The sequence below is a fragment of the Castor canadensis genome, chromosome 8, assembly GCF_047511655.1.
Source record: "Castor canadensis chromosome 8, mCasCan1.hap1v2, whole genome shotgun sequence".
Classification (NCBI taxonomy): domain Eukaryota; kingdom Metazoa; phylum Chordata; class Mammalia; order Rodentia; family Castoridae; genus Castor; species Castor canadensis.
The window spans coordinates 107,271,594-107,297,786 of record NC_133393.1 but is presented as its reverse complement, the minus strand read 5'-3'; the positions used below and the strand labels follow the sequence as shown (position 1 = coordinate 107,297,786).

At 38.2% G+C, this 26,193-nt stretch overlaps 1 protein-coding gene and 1 long non-coding RNA gene across 3 annotated transcripts in view; both read left to right on the top strand.

Moving 5' to 3' along the window:
* The first annotated feature begins 16,838 nt into the window (after nucleotides 1-16,838).
* Grip1 (glutamate receptor interacting protein 1) overlaps nucleotides 16,839-26,193 on the top strand; it is a 644,165-nt gene continuing 634,810 nt past the window's right edge. For both annotated transcript variants that reach the window (XM_074083851.1, XM_074083844.1), the window contains exon 1: nucleotides 16,839-17,025. In XM_074083851.1, the coding sequence (XP_073939952.1) occupies nucleotides 16,968-17,025 (58 nt within the window). In that variant the 5' untranslated portion in view covers nucleotides 16,839-16,967. The remainder of the gene's footprint in view (nucleotides 17,026-26,193) is intronic.
* LOC141425793 (uncharacterized) overlaps nucleotides 18,188-26,193 on the top strand; it is a 188,717-nt gene continuing 180,711 nt past the window's right edge. Inside the window, exon 1 of the long non-coding RNA XR_012450896.1 lies at nucleotides 18,188-26,193. This exon is cut by the window's right edge and continues 24,436 nt beyond it. This is a non-coding gene — a long non-coding RNA (uncharacterized lncRNA).

Here is a 26,193-nt window from a genome sequence, read left to right as displayed (position 1 = left end):
ATATCCTGTGCACACACTTATGGACCAGATAATATGTCATTGCATAGTTTGTTGGAAGACTAAGCCACAAATGTTGAATATTCTATTCAAACAGCACTAAGATTCAAATTTTGAATGCTTCATTGTTTTCATCTCAGCAGAAATAATGTCTTTTAACTGTTTCATGGGAGTGGTGCCTCTCAATAGCCTGTACTTTTGAACTAATTCTCACATCTAAATAATATGACTCATTTATATACAAAATATGTCAAGATATGATGTATTTTTAGGAGATATGACTAAAAATAAACAAAAATAGTTACATGAATATCTTTAGCCAACTTTGAAAACATGTTATATTATTGCAGTCATGCTTCTAAAGACCTGAGTTACTCTGTAACCACCACCACCTCTCCACAATTCTAACCAGATTGTTGTTTACTCTTGGGAAAGATTGTTACATTCTTTGTAAAAATAAAAAGAATGTGGGAAAACTGATCTGATTTAGGTAAGAGTAACTAATTGCTTCAAATTGCCATCCTCTCTTTACATTTGTGGAGTGAAGCAAAATCTGCAGACAAGGACACAGTAAGGGTGCTGATGGTGGTGGTATGTGTATGTGTGAGTGTGAGTATGTGTGTGTGTGTGTGTGGGTGGGTGGGTGGGTGTGTGTGTGCATACGCGTGTGTATTCCTGAAAGGTTACCTGAAACCAGAGATAAGGTTAACTATTCCAAAGAGAGTAGCTGGGTGTTTCTCCATGAATCAGTGACAGGGTCATTTAGAACTGCAGCTCAGTTCTAATCATAAAAAATTCAAGTTAGACTTGCCACTCATCCCAACATAAAACTGACTTTCGGATCATTATCAGAACAAAAGCTCAGTAAACAAACTTTTGAGCCTTGAAATAAATAACTTTCAAGCAGCACCTCCTAGAGTTAGGCAGTTCTAGCATTCCCTTTTGCAAAAGAAAAATCTTCCTATAAAAACAAGGCCTTGTGTCACTTGTTTCTTTCCTTCTCACCTCATCGTGTGATAGCCATGCCAGTTTCTACATGGCAGTACACCTGGAAGACTCTTCCTCAGCATGCATTGTTGGTTGTTGCTAACACAGTCATAATCATTTCTAAAGTTCTTTTTTCTTTTTTTGTGTGTGGTATTGGGGATTGAACTCAGAACTTCATGCTTGCTAGGCAGGTGCACTTACTGCTTAAGCCACTCCAACAGAACATCTGTTGTAATTACTTCTAAGCAAATATTGAGTACTAGCGTAGAGCAATGCATGGCTTGAGGGAAGAGAGGCAGAGGAAATGTATTTTTTTTGCCTAACTTACAGGAGTGAAGCATGGGTTTTGGTCACTAAAACCCATCTGAACCTCAAGCAGCTAGTAGAATCACTTTCTTGCTATTTGGTCATTCTTGTGGGTCTCTGTCCGGCAACACCAGTATTTAGATAATACACAAAGTATGGAAATGAGTTCGTACCTTTCAGTCTGGATTCACTGCACTGTAAAGATAGCTTTTTAGGAGACCCATTGCACAGTTTTAAATGGCTCCCATTTAAATGCAATGAAGAAATAAAATCAGCAAATGTAAAATGGGATTTCTGCAATTTCTGACTTTGTCTCATTGGTTACTATATTTTATCATTATATATATTTGTTTTGAGGCTTTGGAAGAATAAGGACTGTGTTACATGACTGTGTCACTTGCAATTTCATATATCTGCACCAAGACAACTTTTAAATAAGTACTGCAATGTTTTATTTCTAATATTGCCTGTGTTTACTAATGATTACATTTTTATAAGTTAGCCTTGCCTCCCCAACTATGAGATATAGCAGTTAAGGGAAAAGACTAGGGTTTAATATTTTTTTGTATTCACAAATAATTTATTCCAGTATTAGTACCTTACAGGCACATAGTTCCTTGATTATAATTTATTTGTGTACAACTTGGAATGATAGCTGTCTTTATAATTATAATGTTATAAAACCTCCACATCACAGACGTAAATTCCAATAGCACAATATTTAATTGTAAAACATGCACTAGCTAATTTATGGAATACTTATCCTACAAATAAGTAGAATTGCCATCCTCATTTTACAGACAAGAAAATGGAGGCTCAATGAGGTAGCTTTTGTTTGTGCAGATAGTGACAGAGCTTGGATTCTAATATTGTTCTTCCTGATTCTACGTGGCTATCTACTGTGTTATTCTTTCTTACATATTTATACATTTAATGCAAGCCTTCTGTACTTAAGTTTCTATTCTTCAGCTTTTAGTTTTTCTAATTAAAAAAGGAGGATGGAGAGATGTTGAGAGAAAGGATTTAGTATGGGAAAGGAGTGAGGTGGCTGTCAGTTGTCCTTGATCCCTTAAATTTATCTGCTCACCATGAGGGCTGAAGTGTTTTCTGGCTTTGTTACTAATTGCACTTATAAAGAGAATTAAGTTGTCTCATCAGCGATGCCAGAGTGTACCAAGAAAGATCAGGTTTTTCAGAGTGATCTGGGTCCCCAATAATTTTTATCAGATTAAGGAGCCAGGCAGTCTACTGTTATCCCAGTCATAGACTCCAAAGGTGCCCATAGAACTGTAAGAAAAAATATGGTGGCTGATAGCATTTTCTCCTTTTCACTGTAGACTCTGGATATTTTACTTAAAGACCCAGCTGAGCAACAGTAACTTCAGAAGAAGTTACTGTGAGAGATGGGGTTGTGTCTGGAGCCCTCTTTAGAATTAGTGGATTCAGGGACCATTCCATCCCCTCATTGTAAGTCTGTCTTTTCAAGAAACTCTATTTCTTATTTCTACCATCTCTCTAGTCTCCTGGCCAATTCTACCAGCCAAGCTAGTTACCAGTTGGTTAAAATGCAATCAATCAATCTCTGACAATGTAATGAGTGATGCTAACAGGATACTGTGTTATACACCTCAGACATGTTTTAATGTGAACTTCATGTAGACCATGCCTTGACCACGCAAAGCTTCTCTTTCTAGGATGAAGAAATGTAATCTCTGTAATGGAATAAAAAAAATAATAATACCACAGTGGCCTAATAGCCTGGAGGATTAAATTTATAAAAAAAAAAATATAGCTGGGAAAGGATCACTGTTAGGTGCTTATGTCAAATGATTGGGATCAATGAACTGCAAGGTGGAAAAACCATAATAACACTTAAATCTTGTGATTCCAATATGTACTTAAGGGGTTTTTTTCACTTTAAAGAATATATGCTATAGTGAATCTTTTGAAAAGGTTCTTTTTATCCCCTCCTTTTGATGTCTCAAGAAATCTATAGTTGTAGTACAATCATGAACAAAAACATTCTTATTCTTGGTTTAGTAGATATAGATTAATAAATTATATTCTTATGAAGAGCTACTGAAGCAGCAAAAACTGCTAGTCTCCCATTTCAACTGAAAGCCTTCCTCTGAACAAGTTGAGAACATGTTCAGAGATGCCTATCATGGGAACATAGAATAGGATAAATTGACTGTGGGAGAGGAAGGGGGGAATTAGTCACTCCTAAGTTGGCGGTATAAAGACAAGGTGAAGGGCTACATACCAGGCTGACAACCATAAGATGAACTGGCATCCTGCCTTGTTTTGGGTGAGCACTTACTTCTTAATGAATTTATGAGTCTTCCACAGACTTTGGTATTAAAGCTTCAAAAGCAAAGAAAGAAGTTGAATACTCATCTTATTTATTTCTGAGTAAGATACAATTTTTAAAAAGAGATTTAAAGAATTTCTCCATTTATGGTATGCTCCTTTAGGATTATTAGTTTCTCAGCACACAAAACAATGGTTAACTTAATTGGATAAATTATGAATCTATAGACTACTGGACATGACAAATACAAATGCTAACTTTAGAGCACATTCTGGTTTTGTTATGCAATTGCTTGGTGATCTGAAAAATACCTAGTGTGGGGTACATTCTTTCTAGACAACCATCCAAATTTTATATATTCAATGATAACCAAGATACCCTATCTGCTTCCTATTAGGGCTATTTTTATTTACTCAGTGCTTCTAAGATAAGGCTCATACTAACAAGTATCACTAGCACACCTCACTGGTTGGTTTCCTACCACATTCCATGATTCCACAGACTGGGATGGATAGGACTGTATAGGAGCTGGTGAATTGGAAGTGATTTTAGCTGCCCAAGGAAGAAAAGGGCCAGTCTTCAGCTGAAGGAGTTTGGAAGCCATAATGAGAATTCAAAAAGGAAAATAAAATTTTCTCTCTGGAATAGGGTAGCAAAAATGCATAAATGGAAAAGTGCTGTTCTTAAAATTCCAATCCATATAGTGTTTGCAAACTAAATAAGATCAAATTTCTCCTGGATTATTGATATATCAAATCAGGAGAGGACATAGTCATAGTGCACACATTGAGAAGACAAAATAAAAGCAAAATTACACAATGATCTTTTTTGTTACCAGCTCTTCCCCCGACTCCATTCTTTATGTTGTTTAATCTAACAGAATGGGCTCCTATGTCTGGTGGCATCAGCTATTACTGAACCAATTGTCCACTATTTGCATAAGTCTTGATAATTTTTTCCATAATGCATATGAGTTTATATATATATATATATATATATATATATATATATATATATATATATATATATATATATTTCTGGTATTTTGTATCATGTCCCCAATTTTGTTTTAATTCTCAGAACACAGTAGTTTCTAAAATACAGTGTTTCATCATTCAGACTTCATTATTCTGTTCTCACAATGTGCATCACAATGAAATAACTGACTAAGGACTTTGAATACAAGTAAATATAGAAGCTCTATGTAAATATGCCCATCAAATCAAGAGAAAGAAAGAAAAAGCTCTGAGGAACTGTTTATGCTTTCTTTTATCTGAAGTGCCATTTTTTCTGTACATCAGATAACATATTGATTTTAGTGTACTTCAATTCTCAATTTTCCATAAACTGTAAAAACCTTAATGACTTCTCCAAAGTGCAAGTGAGAAACAATCAATTAATTTTCTCAGTAGTTCAACACTGTCAAAATTAAAGTACTTTAATGAATTTTTCAGACATTTAGGCTCTACTCAATAGCAGTTTAATGCCAAAAGTCTTTTTCTTACCATTGCAAGAAAAGTTTAAATATATACCAATTAAATAGAGGGTTCAAATGTTTTAACCTTTATTATAGGTATGAAAATGCAAGTCACTTTCCATGGCATTTTTCTAGGAGTTATCCTAATGCAGAGTCCACAGCAGCTTTGAACAGAACTGTTGCAGAATCATCATAACATAATGGTCAAATACATTAGCCACTACCCACTTGACACCATTCCTCCATGTTGTGATTTGAGGAATACCAAAAGAAGCTGTTCTAGTTCCTCCCATGGGTATGGCATCCAACTAAAATTCTTATTGCCCCTATTACTTTTTTGAGATAGGGCATTTGTTAAAAGACCACAGTAAAAATTCCCAGAAGGGAAAAGAGGATTGGAAGCTAACATTCTTTCTCGTTTACACAATGGGAACAAATAGTTCATTCATATGCATTAATGTATCAGATTAGTACCCTTTGCTTAGAAAGCAGAGATTACAATTGGGACAGCTGCAGTTTAGGGATGGTGGAGAGGAGGCAGGAAGGTCTGTATCTCCAGAGAGAAACAGAACAAGTAGCAGTGACGGATAAAGAGGGCTGAGAAGGGTTTGACTTTGAAAAGGCTGTAGGCAACTTCAAAGTAAAATTTATTTCAGGCTGCTCTGAATATGACTAAGACCAAAATACGAGACGGTTAATTGGGATTGTGAACTGAGGTAAAAATAGAACTAAATTACAGGAAGACAGGTAGGATTCCCGAATCTAAGTTTCATTAGTTGAATATGGACTGTACTTGCTGAAAAGTTCAATTATGTTGTTTGTTTGATAAAACCCACTTTATCTGGAGCATGGAGCATGAGAGAATCCATTGTGATTCTGAGAAGACATTTCTTTTAGGATCTGCTGAGGTTTTTGTTGTTATTATTCTGCTTTTGTCTTGTGTTTTTTGTTTATTTGTTTTTTCACTTGGGTTATAATGAAAAAATAATGACAGTGAATATAGGGAAGTTGTCTTGAAGCTTCCTTAATTTGGTTGTAATTTTCCATTTTCACAAGACTGGATCTGTTACAATCCCTTCATGAGGAGTAACACTTTCTTTCACACATGGCTATTAAACAGAGAATTTGCCATTTGGCCTTGTTTCTGGTCAAATTTTTTGGTGGTCATCTAGTCTATTGTTTCTTACAAATTTGGATTAATTCCCTTGTCTGCCTGCTAATCATTTATATACATGTCTATAGTATAGGTCTTTTCTGTTCTCTCCACAGGGCTGATTGCAAAGTGCACTGTTAGTGTGCCTTCTGAGTCAAGTCCTGGCCCTTCCTCACTTACTGAAAGCAGGTGGATATTTCCTCTTGGAAGCTGTCTTGCCTCATGTCTCCTAAGCTTGTTAATGTCATTCTGCACTGAATGCATTTATTCCTCCCCCTACCTTCATTTCCAGCCACCTGTAAAGCTCAGGCTTTAGACTGTGTGGGTGGGCAAATGGAAGGGCTGATAATCATTCAGGACATAAATAAAAATCCAGAGGCAACCCAGTCACCATGAGCAAGAAAGAAAATCACATCATAAATCTTGTAAGTTACTTTCCATTTACATAACTAGTAGCAAATATCACTTGTAGTGCTTAAATAATGTAAATACAAACTAGGAGCGACTCTATCCACGGATCTTAATGAAACATAGTATATAATAAGTATGGAATAAAAAGGCTCATTGAACAGATTTTAAAAAGTCAAAAAGAATGTAAACAAATGCTCATACATGCATAATACACATGTGTCAGGCATTTTGTGTTCATTGCTGAGGCTGAATTTTGCAGGTTATAAAAATAATTAAGCTTACAAATCGCTAAGGGGTATTAAAAAAATCTTTTCATATATCAGACAGAAACTGATCTGAGGCTGGCGTTCCTGGGGATTTCAGTAGATTGGCTGGTCAGGGCCCCACACTAGTGTGGAAATTAATGTTGCTTAGTGGTAAGTTAAAGGGGAACTAGATTTGTCTTCACAAAATGCTTTGTTCTTTGCTAAGACTCCCTGCAATTATGATACAATCTATTTGTTTCATTCCAGATGTTCACTCACTGTTACTTTGAAGTAGGGGAGTGAACATCCTTGTGTGTTTCTTACCCATGAGGACAGGAAAATTCTATAAAACCACATCATTTGGAAGAGGCTAGGTTGGCAGAAGTACAAATAAGACTCACACTTCTCTACTCCAATTTCTTAGCCTATTTACTAATTTCAACTGCTAAACCAATTTCAGAGTATTTTTTTAAAAATCTCAAATCGTTATTTGTTCTTATTTTTTCATAAAACCAATATTTGTTAAAAAACTTTCCTTTAAAATGTAATATAGTCATACATAAAACATGTTAGTCAATGACACACTGCCTCTATGCTGTGTTCCCATTAGATTATGAAGGAGTCAAAAAGTTCCTACACTTTGCCACATTGTAGCCATTGTAAGATTGTAGCCAATGCATAAGTCATGTGCCAATGGTGAAGCTGGAATAAACAAATCTACTGTGTGGTCATTAGTATAAAGTAATCCAGTACAATTATGCACAAAGACAAATAAACAACTCTGTTACCGGTTTAGTTTCTTACTCTATTATACTTTCATTGTTCTCTCTCTCTCTCTCTCTATTTTTTTTTGTACTGAGACTGAACCCAGGGCTTCCTGCATGCTAGACAAGTGCTCTGCCATTGAGCTACATCTCATCCCTATCGTTACTTTGGAGTGTGTTCCTTTTGCTCACATCTAAGAAAAATTACTGTAAAAAACAGCATACTACGTTATGCTGGCAATAGCCTCAAACATCTGTTGTCTGTGGAGTTTCTTGATGGCATCATTTTTTTCTCATGCTTGATTTAATCTTGTGATTCTTTGTTCATTATAGCTGTAGGAGCAATACCTATTTCACATACACACACACCATACATCCTAGGTGCTATATCATCCAGGTTTGTGTAAGTACTCTAAGATGGTAAGACAATGATAAAATCAATTAAAGATGCACTTCTCAAAACAAATCCCCCATTATTTCCAACACATGCATTACTGCTTTTTTAGAAAAATTAAAAAATATGAAATGCATGAAAAGAGAATAAAACACAGAGATGCTAATAGTCAGAAATAGCATGTTTTTATGTATCTCTTCCACTCTAACAAAAGTTTTTGGTTTATACTATAAACACATTTTATTTCTCAATCTAGGAGGTCATCTATATTAACACCCATCATTATTTTATGCCTACTAAAAAGGAAAGAAAGAAAAAAAGTTCTGCCAATACTATGATTCAATGCTTCCCCACTAAGAATTACACTTTTATACTATCTAAAGGAACTCTTTTAGACATAGTTTCTTTTTAATCAACTATCTTGAGCATACATACATAGAAAATAAGTGAAATTAATTGACTAAGTAATACTAAAACTTTTTTCACATTCAAACTTCAACACTTATGATTCACTGCATGATTCAGACTTTTTGATGGCTATGGTTTTCCACACAATAACTCCTGTCTAGGATAGAGTATTGGTAAGGCAGCATTTCTTGAAAGAGTGTCCTGGTATTGTCTCCAGAACTCCTCCTCAAGCTAATGTCCCACATCCACAGGAATTTTTTTGGTATTGTTATTTATTTGTGTGTTTGAGATAGGGTCTCACTACGCTACATAGCCCAGACTGGCTTGGAAATTGCTGTGTATCCCTGGGTGGCCTTGATCCTTCTGCCTCCACTTTTGAGTGCTGGAATTACAGGTGTGTACCACCACACCCACTGTCCCTTTCACAAGTCATAATACAGATATACCTACAATGAAACTACAGGGCACATTCTGATTTTAGATATGTAAAAATATTTTAAAAACTAAACACCTTAGGATTTATAAAATATTATATGTATAACCTCTTTTTGCTGAAGTTTATGAGAATTTACTGCTGTCTTTTAAATTCATGATGTTCAGGCAGTTTTACAACAGTCAATATAATTTATGTAAACAATTCTCTATTATTGGCTCTTTTGAACCTTTCCAACATTTTGTCAATATAAATAAATATGTGATAAACATATTCGAACCTTTGGCCACATCTTTGATCATTTCCTTAGGTAAGAGTTCAAAAATTAGCATAAGTAGGTAAAGTGATATGTAGCTTGCAATTCCTGTACATTGTCAGGTTGCTTCCCCTGTGTTAATCTGTAAGTAGAATATGGCTGCTTAGAGGGTTTTTCTAACCAGTACTCTCCACTACTTACCAATAGTATATACACATTAAATCTTGCCTCTTGAGCAATTTACACCTTTCTTTTGTTTTTCCTTAATTTTTATTTATAACTTACCAATGTGCTAAGCAATTCCTTTCCCTGTTTGGTATTTACTTCTTAACAGAGCCTATGAATTTCCAAAAAGAAAGCTCATTGCTTAGTGAATCTACACTAGACATAGACAGCTACCTTCATTTTCTCAGGAAGTCGGTTTCCTTAATCACTTCATTGCTCTAATTTTTTTAGTTACTTAAGGGACTAAACCTAAATCCATTATTAGCAGCTTTTTGTTATGAAGGTAGGAACCACCTATTTAATTTTCTTGATGAGATGCTTATTTATGTCTAGGCTTCTATTCAATTAGTAATTTTCACTCTAGTTTTTCATCATCATCATAAAATTATTGCTCACCATTCTGACCGAGTAGGCTACTTTCAGAAATAGTATCAGGCTTCTTTTGAAATAAGCAAATTTTGTATCACTTGTAAATTTATGGTTCATGTCTTTCTGATCGCTGGAGATTCATTTAGAAATGGAGATTTATTTAAAAATAGAAAATTGTTTTTAATATTTTCCCTTTTAGCAAGCAACCATTGGGCACATATTGCTTATAAGATGTAGTAATTGGTGCCTGTGATAATGACAAGCAGCTTAAGGCACATTACTGGCCCAATGGTGATAACAATATATAAAAAATTTTGGATTCTATCTATTAAAGCTGGATCTGAATTTTTGTGTTCACTAGCTATTTAATTTGCCCCAAAATGATTTGAGGTTGGTCCTATCATTACCCTCACTTTGCAGACAAGGAAGCAAAAGCAGGGAATCACAGCAAAAGCTGTGATTTGAATCTAGACCATGTGACTTCAGAACTCAGCTTGCTAAATACATACATCCCTGTAGAACTTAGAGCATAATAGGATAGATGAGATCCACATGACTGCAATGAAATACTATAAACAAAGGAGCTGTGATAGTGTGAAGGGTTGCTGAAATGAGAGAAGACAAAATTCAAAAAAAAGACTAAGTTTGTTGGGTAGAAATAAAAGTAGGTGCTTCAATGTTGACTAGAAAGATAAACTTTAGATTTCAACACTACTGGGATCAAATTCTGGCTCTATCCAGCACATGTTAGTTGTAAGGTAACTTTTCTTAGGCTCAGGAACTCAATATATCTTTAGTTCTAATGGAGCAGGGATATAAAGGTATGGAAGCACATGGTATGTTTAGGGAATGAAAGTAACATGGGGGGATGGTGTTAAGGGGATTTGGGGCAGTTCAAGGAAGAAAGAAAGGAAGGAAAGGAGGAAAGAGAGGGAGGGAAGGAAGGTCATTAGTGGTAACGATTGTGAAGAATACAAAATGGAACAGACATGAGAAATTTGGGTAAGACAAAGCCAGCAGGAAGACAGACTGTAGGGAAAACACCAGCAAGGTTCTTAGCAATGCAGTTTGGGGAAGTAGAGCCTGAAGAAGTGAACCTGGAGCAGGCTATTGGTATTGTTCAGGTGAAAGACAGTAAAGGAATGAGTCAGGGCAGTGTCATGGAAAAGGAGAAAGAGTCTGAAATTATTTCAAAGGCAAATTTAAAGAATTTGGTAACCAATTGGAGTTTTGGAACTGAGTCAACATGTTCGTTACATTTTTGCCTTAGGGGCCTGAATGATAATGCCTTTGCTGAGAAACCGCAGTTAGTTTAGGTGTGAATCAGAGTTGAAAATTTGGTTTCAGGTGACTTTGTGAAAATTTGAATGCAAAGAGAAAGAGAGAGTGGAGATTTTGTGTGTCAGAAAGGCTCAATTAGGAAGGAGAAGCTTTTTTGGGTTAACCATCTCTTTTAAAATTTTTATTTTAGGAAAACCAAAAGCTTTATGTCATAGAGTCTTCTTTTCATTCCTGACAGGGATCTTTATTCTCTTTTTGGATTAAGTATTTATTTTAAAACTTGAGGAAAATTATGAACTTTATTACTCTGTATTTACATATGTGATCACAAATTTTTGCATACAATTGTAGAGACTTGTATTTTTCAGAAGCCCATGAATTCAATAATCTATTCTGCATTACATATTTTTAACCAAGGTATTAATTTTTTCCTGCCATAATTAAATACTTATCAGGTACCATGATAAGTACCTTAGCTATATTAACTCACATAGTCCTTAGCATAACATGGTCATGTAGGTTCTTCATTTCCAACATATCACAGTATCTTTTTAAATGACAGCAATTCAAGTCAAAGATGGCTGAGCTAGCCAGTTCGGTTAGACTGGTGCAGGCTCGCAGAGCTCCTATGTGTTAGAAATGAAATCTGAACATAAGTGTCTGTATTGGAGTTTTCCAGAGACACAGAACAGAGGTTTATTAGAGGAACTGGCTTATGTGATTATGGAGGCTGATAAACCTCAAGCTCTGTAGGGTCAGCTGGTAAACTAGAAACCTTGGAGAGCTGATGGCCTGTTTCTAGCCTGACTCTAAAGTCCTGAGAATCAAGAGGTCTAGTGTTGTTCTGAAGGCAATAGGCTTGAGACCCAGGAAAAGGTAACAGTTTAGTTCAGGAAAAAGTATATGGTTCTGTTCCCTGGCAGTGAGGCAGAGGAATTCACTTCAGTTGGAGGAAGGTCAGCCTTTTGTTCTAGTCAGGCCTTTAGCTGACTGGATGAGGCCCACCCATGTTGGGAGGGCAATCTGCTCTACTTAGTCTATTGATTTCAAATGTTAACTTCTTTCAAAAACATCCTTATAGAAACACCCAGAATAATTTTAAAACTTCTTACTAGCATGTTTAATTGCAAAAATAGGTTTTATTGTGACAATGTCACACATGCATATATTTTGATATTTCCCCCATTACTTTCTCATACCTCCCCTCTTCCTCTTTCCTAACAGCCACTCTTCTACTTTTGTTTTCACTTTTTCTCTAGATTTCACATGAGAGAACACATGCAATACTTAACTTTCTGTGTCTGACCTATATTACCTAATTTGATAACTCAGTTCTTTCCATTTTTCCACAAATGACATGATTTCATTCTTCTTTATCATTGAATAATACTCCAATGCACATATATACCTCATTTTCTTTATCCATTCATCTGTTGGGATGGACACCTAGGCTGATTCCATATCTTGGCTATGCAGGTATCTCTAAGGGATGCTGATTTTGATTCCTTTTGGTATATACCTAGGGGTGGTATAGCTGGATCATATGGTAGTTCTATTTTTTTGAGGATACTTCATACTGATTTCCATAGTAGTGGGAGTAATTTACCAAGAAATGGACACACAAAGTGAACACACTCTTCTCAAAAGCCATCAGGGAAATGTAAACCAAAATTACATTGAGATTCCATCTCACCCAAATCAGAATGGCTATCATGAAGAAAACAAGGAAAAACAACAAATGCTGGTGAGGACACAGAGAAAAGGAACCCTTATATACTGTTGTGAGTTAGCTCAGAATAATGCTTGACCAAAGATCTGGGTGCTGGGTGACCCAGTCAAGTTGACACATAAAATTAACCAACCTTGACTTGAACTGCTGTGCCCTATATTGTCATTTTAAATGACAATGTGATGTTTTTCTTAGATGAATATTCTTTTTTATTTTCATCTGTGTCTTATTTTAAATTATTCATATTTGAGCTTTTTCTCTTTTCCTGTTATGTTCTCCTTACTCAAGATTTTAAATAAAAATCAACTTGGACCCATTCTGTTTGTTTTCTGCTCTCTTTACTTTTCTCCCCAAGAAGATAAACTATCCAAGGAAGCTTCTTCTTTCATTTCAAATGTTCAAAGAGGATTTTGCAGGTAAAAGTGAGTTAACAACATCTAAAAGAATCTATGGGTATCCACTAGGAGCATGTATCAGGTGTTAGAGGAGTTTTCAAATTCACTGCATGCAATAGAAAGTAAGGCTGGCTTTTGGTAGCAATACTGAAGCTTCCAGGTGTCTGCTTGGTATACAGTGAGTGTCCTCAGAAAGAATCAGTGCATGATTAAAACATATATAGTGGATGTTTTTAGGCCTTGGAGCAAATACAAAATAACAACTGGGAGTTTCCATCTTCTGGGGAATTTCTCAAACTCATGAAATCCAGTCCCCAAAAGTCATGACGCTATTACAGTGAAGGCTCTGTGAGCAGGAGGTTGGAGGCTCAGTTGTCAGGGCACAAAGGAAATGAAAGGGATGCTATTCTCTCCCTGACAATACACATTTCAGTTCTTTAAAGGACTGAGTGTATCCACCATGCAAGCTTGAAAAAGATGATCAAACAATAAAATTAAAGCTTTTAGTTTACAGATTTTTCTTTTTTTTTTTCTTACCAGGTGAGGGAGGTAGTAGCAGTAATAGAATATGCCTTCTTTTCCCCTTTATTTTGGAAAATTGTATGTAGAAAATGAGATCAAGCAGGGTAACATTGAGTAGTATGTCCCTTGGCATGAGTTCAACTTTGCATCTTATTTAAGGTAAAACAAATTGAATTAAATTTTGAATTCTGTAAATCTAGGCTATAAAGTCAAACTATACAAATTACTTGGGAGAATTTCTGTTCAAATAAGGGCCACAAATTCATAAGTGAGATAGTGTGTAGAAGCAAGGGTGCAGTTACAGGTACAACCTTTAAAGGGCATTGATTTTCAAATTCAGTAAGTAAGAAAAAGAATATATCTTATATCCTTTTGGCTGGTAAATATCTTTCTCATAAAAAATCCAGATAGTGCTACAATTTTGTTGAACACATTTTTATAAATAATGCTTTGACTTCAAACAATAGAAATGAATAAATCAGATTCAATTTTAATTGACCTATTTCGTTTTTTTTTCTGGTTCGATATTTATTAAGTGATCTGAACAGTATCATGAAAAGGATTCATGAAGGGCCTATATCCTTGCAGTGATATGCTAGGGGTAGCCCAGCAAGCTTAAAGCCATCATCACCAACCACCATTGACTGAATGCTTACTATCTCTGAATATGGGGATGCAAACAGGTAAGCCATATTTCACCTTAGTTGAGTTTAGGGCATAGGTGATGACTTAGCTGTACATTCAAAGATGATACAGGCACTGGAGATTAGTGGACAAATACTTAGACAATAAATACTTTGAGGAGGGAAAGATATGGACCTATCCTTAAGAATTTCTTTGCTTCTTTCAGTTGTATAATCCATAAAATAACACCTGATCCTAATGCACAAGAGAATGTATTCATTGAACCCTCTCTCACTAAACTACAATTTTCTTTTTGTATCCCTAGCTTTTAGCCCAGAGTCCAATGCATGGCAGGAATTTTGTCTACCTGAGTTAAAATACAATTAACAGGTATGTGCTGGAGCTTCTTCTCAACTATAACTGTCACTCATCTTGGTAGGACCAAGATTGAACCATATGAATAAGGTTCAATCTGTATCAGACATTTATTTATCATGTAGGTCTTCCAGAATTACCCTTGTTAGAATAACCAAACATATACAATATTGTATAAGATGCTACAAAAATGTTGCAGTAGTTTCTGTGTTGTCAAAACTTGTGTGGTTGCCTATGTACCTAATCAAATGACCTGGTTATGGCTGGATTGGCTTTATCTTTTTGAGGAATCAATAACAGATGCCTTTCATTACATATAGTTTGTAGGACTAGACTTTGAAACAAGTTTAGGATAAGACCAAAGTATCAGAGTACTCTTGTTTATCTTAGGATGGAGGGTGGGTGATTTAAGGGTGATAGGTATGATATTCATATCGATTTTCTGGATTTTAATTCTCCAAGAGTCTGGAAAGAAGATTTGAGCAGCTCAGACAGGATTTCTACAGATAACTCCCTGGGATGGTGTGACTGCTCTTTATTTAATCCTTCCATTCCTCCACCTTTGAAGGTTCTGGACTTGATCCTCTCCTTGGCATTGGAGAGCCACTAGTCTTTGGCAGCTGGGCTGTTCTGCAGTGACAGCCGACCAAGCAGGCAAGGGGCAACAGCAGGTGTGAGCATCCCTCCTTGATAAGACTGCTTATGGGACTGCAGAAGAAAAGAGGTTCTATCTCTTAGCCTTTTGTAATTTTACATTTCTCTGGCAATATTATTACAATTTCCAAGAGAAAAGAGAGAGAGGGAACGCTGGCCTGAACCACTGTCCTCAGTTTGGGAGAGCAAACTGCAGTTCCTTCAAAGGCCAAAATGAACTGCAGGACAGTGCAGTTACTGGTCCCCAACAACCACACACCAGTACTTATAGCCTCAGGGACTCAAAATTCCTTAGTCCACATCAGATACGAGGGGAGGACACAGGCATTCTGTAGACAGCCCCCGGGCTTGAGGTAGAAAGATGTCATTCCCCTGCAGGAGAGACAGTTACCAATTTCCTCTGCCCGCCCCCTCTTCCCCTCCCCTTAGCATTACTTAAGCTACAAAAAAGAGCCCTCACGTCTAGGCAGAATCTTCCAGGCTCTACTGCAAAGCTGTCCCCCTCTCACCTTATTCATTTTCCCACTGATTTTCTATGAGCCTATGATAAGAGGAAGAAACTAATCATAAAACCCGATCATAAAATTCTTCTTATACTTGAAGACAGCTATTGAATATTCACTCAGCCAAGGTCTCCTCGCATCATTTAAAACAAAAGAGGCTCTCCACTCTTGCTATCCCCATCCTCCCAGAAAAACGTATTCCTGGGGCCAGCGCTGACCATCCCGAAAGTTGCTATTTCCCTCAGTTGAGGGGGAAGTTAGCGAATCCGTAGTTGCAAGTCTCCATTTGGGGGAGGGGGCGACAGCCAGAGCGGGGGTTGGGGGGTGGGGGGAGAGCGGCGAGAAGGAGGGACTAGAGGGAAGGACACTGCCCCCTACTTTCTCGAGGTCGTCGCCTAAGCCGGTGTAGCGGCCAGTTGGGCTTGGGGACAGAGGCCGGAGAGAGGGAGTGGCGGCCGTGGTGGGGCGGCGTGGGCTCCGCACCCGCGGCTGGGTGCCAAGCTCGGTACCTGGCGGGCCGGGCGCGCCTCCCAGGCCGGGCGCCCGGGCCGCGGAGGGTGTGACGCGCGCGCCCCCTCCGTGCCCGCTCAGCCTCGCGCGCGTCTCGGGGGAGGCTCCGCCGAGAGGCGCCCGGGGAGCCCGCAGCCTCGGTCCTGCCGCCGGCGGAGCTTTGTGCGGCAGCCGCGGCTCCGAGTCCCACCTGCTGGCGGCGGAGAGACGAGGAAGGGGAAGAAGAAGGAGAGGAGGAGGAGGGAAAAAGAGGCGCGGCGCCAACCCTCTGCTCCCGCCGGCGCCCACCTCCCGGGGGCTCCGCAGTCCGCGGCTCTCGGCCTGCACCAGCCCCCTCGCCCCCGGCCCGGCCCGGCCCAGCCTCCCCGCCACACCGCGACAGCCACTGCTGCAGCCCCTCAGTCCTACCCGGTGCGGCCCGGCCCGGCCCGGCCGCCACAGCCACCCGGCGAGTTTGAGGCGAGCGCAGGCGCGCGGCGCCGCCTCGATGTGCCCGGGAGCCGCCTCGGCGCCCCAGACCCGCTGAACAGCCCCGGGCGCGCACGGCCGGCCCGAGAAGGAGAGCGAGGAGGGAGGCGCGGCGAGCCCCGGAGAAAAAGAGCGAGCGAGCCCGAGAGCGAGCGCAGGGAGCAGACACCATGCCCGGTTGGAAGAAGAATATCCCCATCTGCTTGCAGGCGGAAGAGCAGGAGAGAGGTGAGTGAGGCGACGGGGCGGGGGAAGGCGAGGCAGGGGGTCCGGGCCAGGGCCGTCCCCAGTGCCTCCCTCTCCCCGGGCTTCTTGCGACCTGTCCCCCGGCCGACGGGGGAGGGGCGCCGCGCCCTCGGGGGCCGCGGCCCCAGCCAGGGGGCTTTCTGTGAACTCGGAGGGTTTTTCTTTTTTGGGGGGGTGGGGTGGGGGGAATGTTGGTAGTACCAAGAGGGCAGAAGAATGGTGCCGCAGCAGGGAACTTTCGGCGTGGGGAGGGATTTTTTTGGTGAGGAGGTAGGGGAGAACTCCAGCTTCTCCTGGGCCCGCTTGCACGTGGAGCCCCCGGCGGCTGTCTATGGAGTGGGTTCTGGGGATGATGGTGGGGGGGACATCCTGCAGTGCTTTAAATGACTTTTCAAACTTTCCTCCTCCTCCCACGGCCGTCCCCGCCTCTGGCTGGGCTACCTGGTGTTGCCAAGCCCAAAGTTGCTGGAGATTGATTAAGAAGGAGGACGAGGACGAAGAGGAGGAGGGGAAAGAGTGTAGGGGCGGGAAGGGGGCGCTGCTGCAGGTCTCTGGAGGGGGAGGGGAAGAAGGGGCTGAGTGTCCCCTGGCTGAGGGTCTGGGACCGGGAGTGACTGCCTGGGAGATGAGCTGTGCCCCAGCGCAGTCCCCACTGTGAAGTTAATGCCGCAGGACTGCAGGCTTTTCATAGGAAATTGCTATTTTCTTTGCAAAAAGCGGCTCTCCGTGCCAGGTGGCTTGCAGACCTTTTGTGCTTCAGCTTGACAAGTGTGCTGGGCACGTTGTTTTTAAGTGACTTGCAGAGAAGAAAGTTGAAGGCCTTTTGCACTTTAAAAGCTTGGTTCTGTTGAGGTCATTTCATGGTGTTTGGATTGTGCAGAGGTTGGCCAGGAGTTTAGCTCGGTAACCTGGATATGATGTACTGAGTGCACCAGAATTTCCTTTGTAGGCCCCATGAGGCTAGGGGGTGTGTAAGGTGGCTGTCAAGGTTTATTCCCCTGCTCCTTTCTACCCCAGCTTGTCCTGGATTCAGTTAGGATTGACTGGGTTTCAGGATGCAGAGTCTGCATGGGTTGTGGCAAACAGTTGGTGCTGGGGGTTACATGGTGCTGCACGGGTGGGTGGGTGGGTGAGGAAGCAGGAAGCCAATCTGGTGTGCAGAAAAAGCAGAGTTGTCAGGGGAGCTTAGCCCTGCAGCTTGATGGGCTGCTATGGATGGATGGTGGCTTGGTTATTGGGCATGCCAAAAGTTTCAGGCTTTTTGAAATAATGTTTTCTACAGAAGGATTAATGTACAATTTCCAGTTTTTCTCTAGGTGGCACAACCTGTCTTTGCTTTATATTTTGTTTAATGACTCAGGGAATTTATGCCCTTTTAATCACTTCCTTATTAGATTTGTGCATTCCCTTTCCAGTATACTTTCTGGCAGGTGACCTTATGTTTACCCACTCAAAAAACACCTCTTCCTTGCTTCTGTTTCTCTCTTTAGTAAATCATATCTGCAAAGTTGCAAATAATAGTACTAATAATTTATAAACAGGTGAAAGAAACCACTAAATGAACACATTCTGTCAAACTTGGAGTGTCTGTCCTATCAACTAAATGTCGCAGTGATTGAAAAAAAACCACAGTGCTGCCAACAAGCTTTATCAGAATGCTGAAGTGGGTAGATTTTGGATTGTGACAAAATGTACTTGTATGTCTTTTGGAAATATATGGTAACTTTGAAAGATGATCACCTAGTCTGCTTCGTGGAGATAAGACCGAAATTCTTCCAGAGCATAGAAATCTGAGTCAGAAATTGGTCTGCCTTAGCTCCTCCAATAGGAGAAAACGGAATTTTCATTACTTGGTCTCTTGGCACTTTGAAGGTTTCTTACTTTTTGCCTATAAAATGCTTTTCTAAACAATTAGTAGATTTTTTTTTTTTTTTTGGCGGGGTTGTGGTATTTTTTTGGGGAACTGCTTTATTGAAAATGCAGGAAGATGTTTTTATTTCTTTATAAATTTGTCCATCTAGTATTTGTGTTTGTGTTTTAATTTTGTGTGTCTAAGTGAATTGAGATGTCTACCTGACTGTTAATACATCCTCCAGGGAAGTGCTGAGTGTGACTTACCCTTTTTGAGGAATTTTATTGTAAAGTGTTGAGCAATGGTTTTTCTTTGGAACTGAAGTGAGATTGTGTACAGCTTTTCTCCCTTGGAATTTAATTTTTTAAGAGATATGAATAGTGATTAATTAGGTTCTTTTAAAATAAAAACAGAAAGATTTAACTGGCAGGTCAATTAGGAAATAATGAATATGGAACAAAAATATTTTTAGTTTTGTTTAGGGATACCATTGATCAAAGGGTAATTTTTCCAATTTCTTACTATTTAACACTAAGGTTGGTTGTGGTCATATAACCACTGGTCTTTATATACTCCCCCAGTACCCCAGTTAATTTACACTTAAACATTCTAAAACTCATTATGGAGACTGTTGTAACATAACCTGTTTTGTCTTGTTTTTGTTTTGACAGTACTGGGGTTTGAACTCAGGGCCTCATTCTTGCTAGGCAGGTGTTCTACCACTTGAGCCACTCTGCCAGCCCCACATAACCTTTTTAAATGTAGATTTTATTTAGTTACATCTGTTTATGAAACGTAACACAAATTAATACAAAATACTAACTTTTTTCAGGACCATATATAAAAGCGTATATCTTAGCACTATTACTTTAAAAATACTAATTTCAATTCAAAAATTGAGGGGACATGCTTTCTTAGTATTGTCATATGCAAAAAGAGTTTTGGCTAATGTATATAATTTCACGTCATACTTACATACCATTCATAGCTTAGTTTCCTCTTGAAGGCCTCTGTCAAGATGATGTTGAATGAGTGATTGTTATCACATGCAATGCTAAGCAGAGAAATTGTAACATAGGGTTTGTTGCAGGAAATGCAGTCACTTCCAAAATGACATGTTAAGACTCACCCATTTAAGGTGACACACTATTACAATTCAGGACACATTTCTCTGTCCTCCCCCTGATTTTCTGCTTGAGCTGCTAAACCCAATCCACTTAGAAGTCTCCAAGTACACTTTTGGGTAAATGTTTTAGGAGAGGAAAAATAATTCCAAAAATCCTTCTATTTACTATCCCTTCTAATCTAATCAAATTAAGCAATTTAATGGTTGTTTTACATCCTATGACTATAGCTGTTGAGGAGAATCTTAGTACAAAGAAATAGGTCCCTCTGTAATTAACATGCCTTTCTTTTTCCTTGTAGCTTTCCCTCTGATTTGTGTGGCTTCAGTTGGTTTATGTTCATGATGGTTTAATACTGAGTAGTTGAAATAAATCAAACATATTTGCCTAGGAAGATTATCTGTCATTTATCTATCTCTGCAAACATACATCTTGCTATTTTTATTTTGGGACAATAGAATAAATCAATGGGTATTTTCTCTTAATTCTTTAAATGTTATATTGAGACATAATATTATCTAATTATAAAGATGTGATAAATGCATTTTATGTTAGTGTGTATACTCAGCATGGGAAATGTATCCATTTAAAAAATACATCTTTACACCTTTGCCTTTTTGTTTTTCTCATTATTTTTGGAGGTCTACAAGTGAATTTGAGAACATCTGTCTAGACTACTGTTGTAGAAATTATTGTATCATTTTGGCAAGTGAGAAAAGGTGGATCTCTTTATATATAATTAGCTTTTATAAAATATCTATCAGAAAGCTCCCATGTCCTTGGTCTGTTTGATTTTATACATCACAAAGAGAGCTGGTGACCCAGCACCATAACCTGCTTAATAAAATGTCCAATTTGAAATTTGAGTTTCAACTGGAAAATAACATGGAGAGAAGAGAAGTAGTCAAACAAATGTAGACTCTGTTACATGTCAGGCACTGTGTTAGATGTTTCAAATGCATTATTTGGTACCTTATACATACCTATAAGGTAGGTATTGTTAGGTTTCTGTCAGATGAAGAAACTGAGGCTCAGAATTAATAAATTTGCTTAAAGCTACAAAGCCATATAACATAGGACACCTGTTTCTAAAAGAGATAATTCAAAAAAGCAGTTAAGTTACTTTTCCTGAGAGAAAGTTTGTAGCATTTTATTGACATTATAGCATCTTATGTTATTCATTTTTTTTCCCTTTTGGAAAAAATGCTGCCACTAAATCTTTCATCAAGAATTCATGAGAACAGTTTTGTTTTGTTTTTTAAAGTTGAATATACTGGGAGTACACTTCTAATGTATATTTTGTACTTTTGACAAACTGACTTTGCAAGATAGGTGCATCATCTTCAATAATAAGGATTGAGATTTCAACATATTTTTAAGTAGAATTATTTGATTTAAGTTTAACTCATTCAGGTAACTCTTTTTCCACTAAGGATTTGACAGTATTACTTAGTTTTACTCTTCTTTTCAAAGAGTATAAGCCATGCAAGATAAGAGTTAATGAGAATTGGGTGTTGTTTCTCACGGTGATGAACTGGTAAATGACTGTTGCCAGTAGCCATTGTTCATTTGCTCTGTTGCCAACATATTATTTAATTAAAGCGATATATCTGAACTCTCAGCCTGGCTACCAGTGGCCAAATAAAGGAACTTCAGATAATGCTTTCTTCTACAGCAACCTGATTGGTTTTCTTTATGAAGAAGAAATATCAACTTGTATTAGCAAAAGAAATTGAGAATTGAATACCAGAGGGTTTGAAGTTGTTATATTATGCATGATGGATGACTGTTTAAGGCATTTTAAGGTTTGATTTGTTTATTTTTAGTTAAATAACAATAGAAGTTAGTAATGTTAAATACAAAAGTAATATTAGTATAAAGTAACATGTCTAACAGAGAGGAGTATTCTAATTCAAAGCCCAAACCTGGTTTTTAATCTCTTGTGTTATCTTTTTTAAAAGTTTATTTCTCTTTGAATTCAAATATTTCCTAAACCTATTGAGAAACATTTCCATATTTAAGAAGTCTAGTTGTTTAGGTATGTCAGTGGCTAGAAGGTGCCATCAGTTTTATGGGAATGTCTTAATATATCTACCAATTAAAATGCACCTGATTTATTTTCTTAACATCCTTCATTTCAACAGTGATTAAACTTTAAGCACCAAATTAGGAACGTGGAGAAGCTATGCTTATATCCTAGACAAATTCCGTATCTTCACCAAGTAGTTGAAGTAACTTCAAGTCAAATGGTATTGAGTTTAAACTTACTAGCTCCCATGGCATTTTTAGCTTCTTAGAGCTTTTATGTTCCTTTCTTTAAGATGAAGACAACATCTCTCTCCTGTGAGGATTAAATGGTATTAACAAATGTGGAGGATTTTATGAGAGCATCTTATATATAGTTTAGGGCTTAGTAATGGCAACTGTCATTACTTTTATGGTATCTTGGTATAAATCTATAAATTTAACACCTTAGGTGAAATGATGTGACTTTTCTTCTTTAAAAACTTAACAAACTAATAGAAACAAAAAGTCCAGTGTTTTATGAAAAGCTGAAACAGTTCTTTCTTGGGCCAAAGTCTTTGATGTATTCTAGTCTGACTCTCTCAAAAAGATGAAGAAACTCTGTTGTAGAAAGAAATGTACCTAAGGCCACATTCATACCTTGGAAAATGTTTGTTAGGCACTACCTGCGATGATGGGTGCTGGAGTTGAGGAAATCATGGTTCTCCTTTTCAAAGAAATTATTAACTACAGTTGTAGAGTCATGGATATGACAGAGAACTCCCGTGTGGCCTCTTTTCTGTTGCATCAATTAGTAGTAAAGTTGCAGAGGGGAGGCAATGGTTGTGTTGAGGGGGAAGTGGAGGAAGAAGCTTCTGAGGACACTGTCAGAGGAGGTGGCACAGAGGAAATGTTGAAAGACTCAGAGCATTGTAGAATTAGATATTCCAGAGACTTGTACTGATTTCTCAAGGGACTGAAGTGTAGAAAAGGAATGCATATGGAGTATAGAATATGAGTACTCATTTCTCTCACAAGATGGGAGAACATGACACTAGAGACAACCAGATTTGGAAGGAGTTCTTATGCCAGTTGGTGTTCACATTCTATCCAGTAGGCAATGAAGAGTTAATTGAAGGAGTACCAACAAGAAGTGATAGGATTCGATTTTCCTCTCAGAAAGATCACTTTGGCAGCATGGAGGAAAGTTCTGAAAAGGGAAGGCAACTACCCTGTTTCAGCCATGCAGAGATACTCATGAGAGGAATTTGGTGACTATGTAAATGTAAGAAATGTTTTGGATACTGATCAGAGGTTGTATTTTAAGATCTATATCAGTGTTTTGATATAGATCCTGGTATTCTTTCCATCACCTATTGCTTATCCCACCCCCAATCTGTACAGATAATATGATAATGTAAAAATAAAGATGACCAGAATGGTTGGTTACCAGCCATGGTAGTTTACAATGTACTAGCTTTTTTTCTTTAATTACATAAAATTCATATACTATCTAATCCTAAAGGAAAAATAATGATTATCTTATACATGTATCTCTTAAATCTAATTTGGAATTTGAAGGTTTTCTTTTTAACTGATAGAAAAAATGGCAGTACTGATTTTATAGAAATATCTTCCATATTGATAGAATTGGATATTTTTTATTATTAAAATTCTGAAAACAACTAAATATAACTGTGACTAGTTTTAATATACTTCTTACACTGGACTAAAGAGTCAGAAAATCTGGGTTAAGATTCTCTTTCAGTCATTTTCCTGGCTATTTGGCCTAGGTACCACAGCCCCTCTTACCTTTGGGTTTTTTCCTCTGTAGAGTAAGACTGATTTTTGGCATAGTGACCCCATGAGGACATGTTAAGAGGTGAAAGCTATTATTGTTACATTGCTGTTTTATAGGAGTAAGAAGTTGGCAAAATACTGAGGGTCTTAGAGTTTGTTGTCTATTAGTGTGCTATCTCTGGACGGAGGCATCATTTCCATAGCTTTTGTTTCATAAAATGAAAATTTTCACTAAGAATCTTAATTCTTAGTCTTTCAAATTGCAGTTCAAATATATTAAGGAGGTTTCCTTCCTGGGCTTTATTTATGACATCTATTAAAAAAAAACACAAAGCAATTCATTTATAACTCAAATGATGGAGCTGAGTTATAGTACATACAGTGTTGCCCAATTACCACCCCCAATTTCTGGCTGCAGATGGAAAGTCCAGCTCAAATGCTGAGTGGTCTTTGGCACTCCCTGTTATAAAGTTTCTGATTCTTTCAAGTCCAGGCTTCTGACCTCAACCAGGTATCTAAAAGACCATTATTTTTCAAATTGGAATATGTTTGGAACCTTTTTGGAGGAGAAAAAATTCTCACAAATCTCCACTGCCAACTTCATTTATTTTTATTATGCTACTTAAGTGTATGCTAACATAAAACTAGGTGCAAACTCCTGATGCTTATAGCACTCATACAACTACAGAGCCAAACAGATTTTACAGATGAAATACAAACAATACCACCCCCTAATTCAATAGCATCCAGATTAACAATGTTAATTTCATGTGTCTTGATAATACTTGCCTGAAACTGCATTCCCTCTTGCAATATGGATATGGCCCATGCTGTAATAGAAAGCAATATTGCTACCTTTTTCTAGCTGAACTCCTATGGAAACTTGGTTTTAACAGCTTGATGTTAACTTTCTGGGGATAAATACATCATATATGTGGGACCAGTCACTTACTGCTTTTGTGATCCTAAATACAAAATCCAGAGTTTGTCCTGAAATTGGTGGGAGATTTAGGCTGCCTGTTGATCTACATTTGTCCTTCTTAAACTATTTCTGGTGAAAAACTGTTTTTGTTTTTTTTTTCCACTATAGTCACAGGCTGATATGTAGTTCTATAACAAAGTATTGTGTGAAACTCACCCACCTAACTTTGATCATACCTGGTCTTGTCTCTACCTCATTCAGTTGGATGAATCCACTAATCATAGACTCAGATGTGGCCATGTCAAATTGCTATAAGAATTTCTAAACACTTACTTTTATTTTCACCTACTTGCCTAACCATGAGCAAGTAGTAAGGCTTCCTGACTGACATCCCAGAGACCACACTTTGAGTAGTACTGGTTTAAAACAGGCTTGCACAGCTAGGATTGGAGAGTAGGGTTTAAAAGGATGTGTCTGTATATGTGTATGTGTGTAAAAATTTGCATACTACTTTTAAGATATACAAGTGAAATCTACTTTTACCTTGCATTTCTTCTTCCATTTCCAGGGAAAATGGAAAATAATCTGATATCGTCAATTAAGAACACATTAGTCCTAGTTTAAAACTTTTTCATAGTATCTCTAATTTCTCAAGAGTTTTCCCTTCCCTTGCTCCCAACATGGCATTTGTATGAAAGGGAAAACTTAGTATCCTCACAGCACTGAGTGAAGTGCATTTTATTCATGATGCGACTCCCCCGTGTCTACTGCTCTGGATTTAGCACGCTTGGTGACTGGGCGCTGTGCCCTGGTATCCACTGAAATGAGAGTGTTCCCATTTGTTCTTTTGAATGTCATCCTGGCAGCTGCTTTGGACTTCCTGGACCTCACTATTGTATCTGGTTGTGAGATCCTTGTAGTCTGTGACCTTCCACTCAGGTCTTTCTAGTTACCTGTCCTATCAGCATTTCTGTCTTCCTCCTGGAAGCCAAAGAATGCTTTATTGTTTCTCCTAAGTCATAATGGATTTGGTGGGAGCATCGGAGGTGTCCTTAGCTCCATCTGTCTGAGGCACCTTCTGTAAATATTGCCACCCTCTTGGTCCAATGCCATATCCAATACTGTGTCTGACAAATAGGGGGCTTCCGTGCTAGGTAATGAGGGTCATTGGACACAGTATTATTTACTGCCCTTAAAGCTACATGGGAGTTAGTTTTTCTTTCCTGTTGTACTTGCAAGGAATTTTGAATCCTTGCAGGGTATCTTATATCTGATCTTTTGCCCTTTACCCCCTTTTTTTCTTTCTCTGCTGCAGTGGCTTAAGTGACTTGAAAGTTTAAACTAAAGGGGCCAGGGAAGGGAAGGGAAGAGAAGAGAAAGGGGGAAGATGGAAGAGGGAAACACTAATTCTAAAATCCTGTGCTCTCTACTGTTGCCCTTGTCTGTTC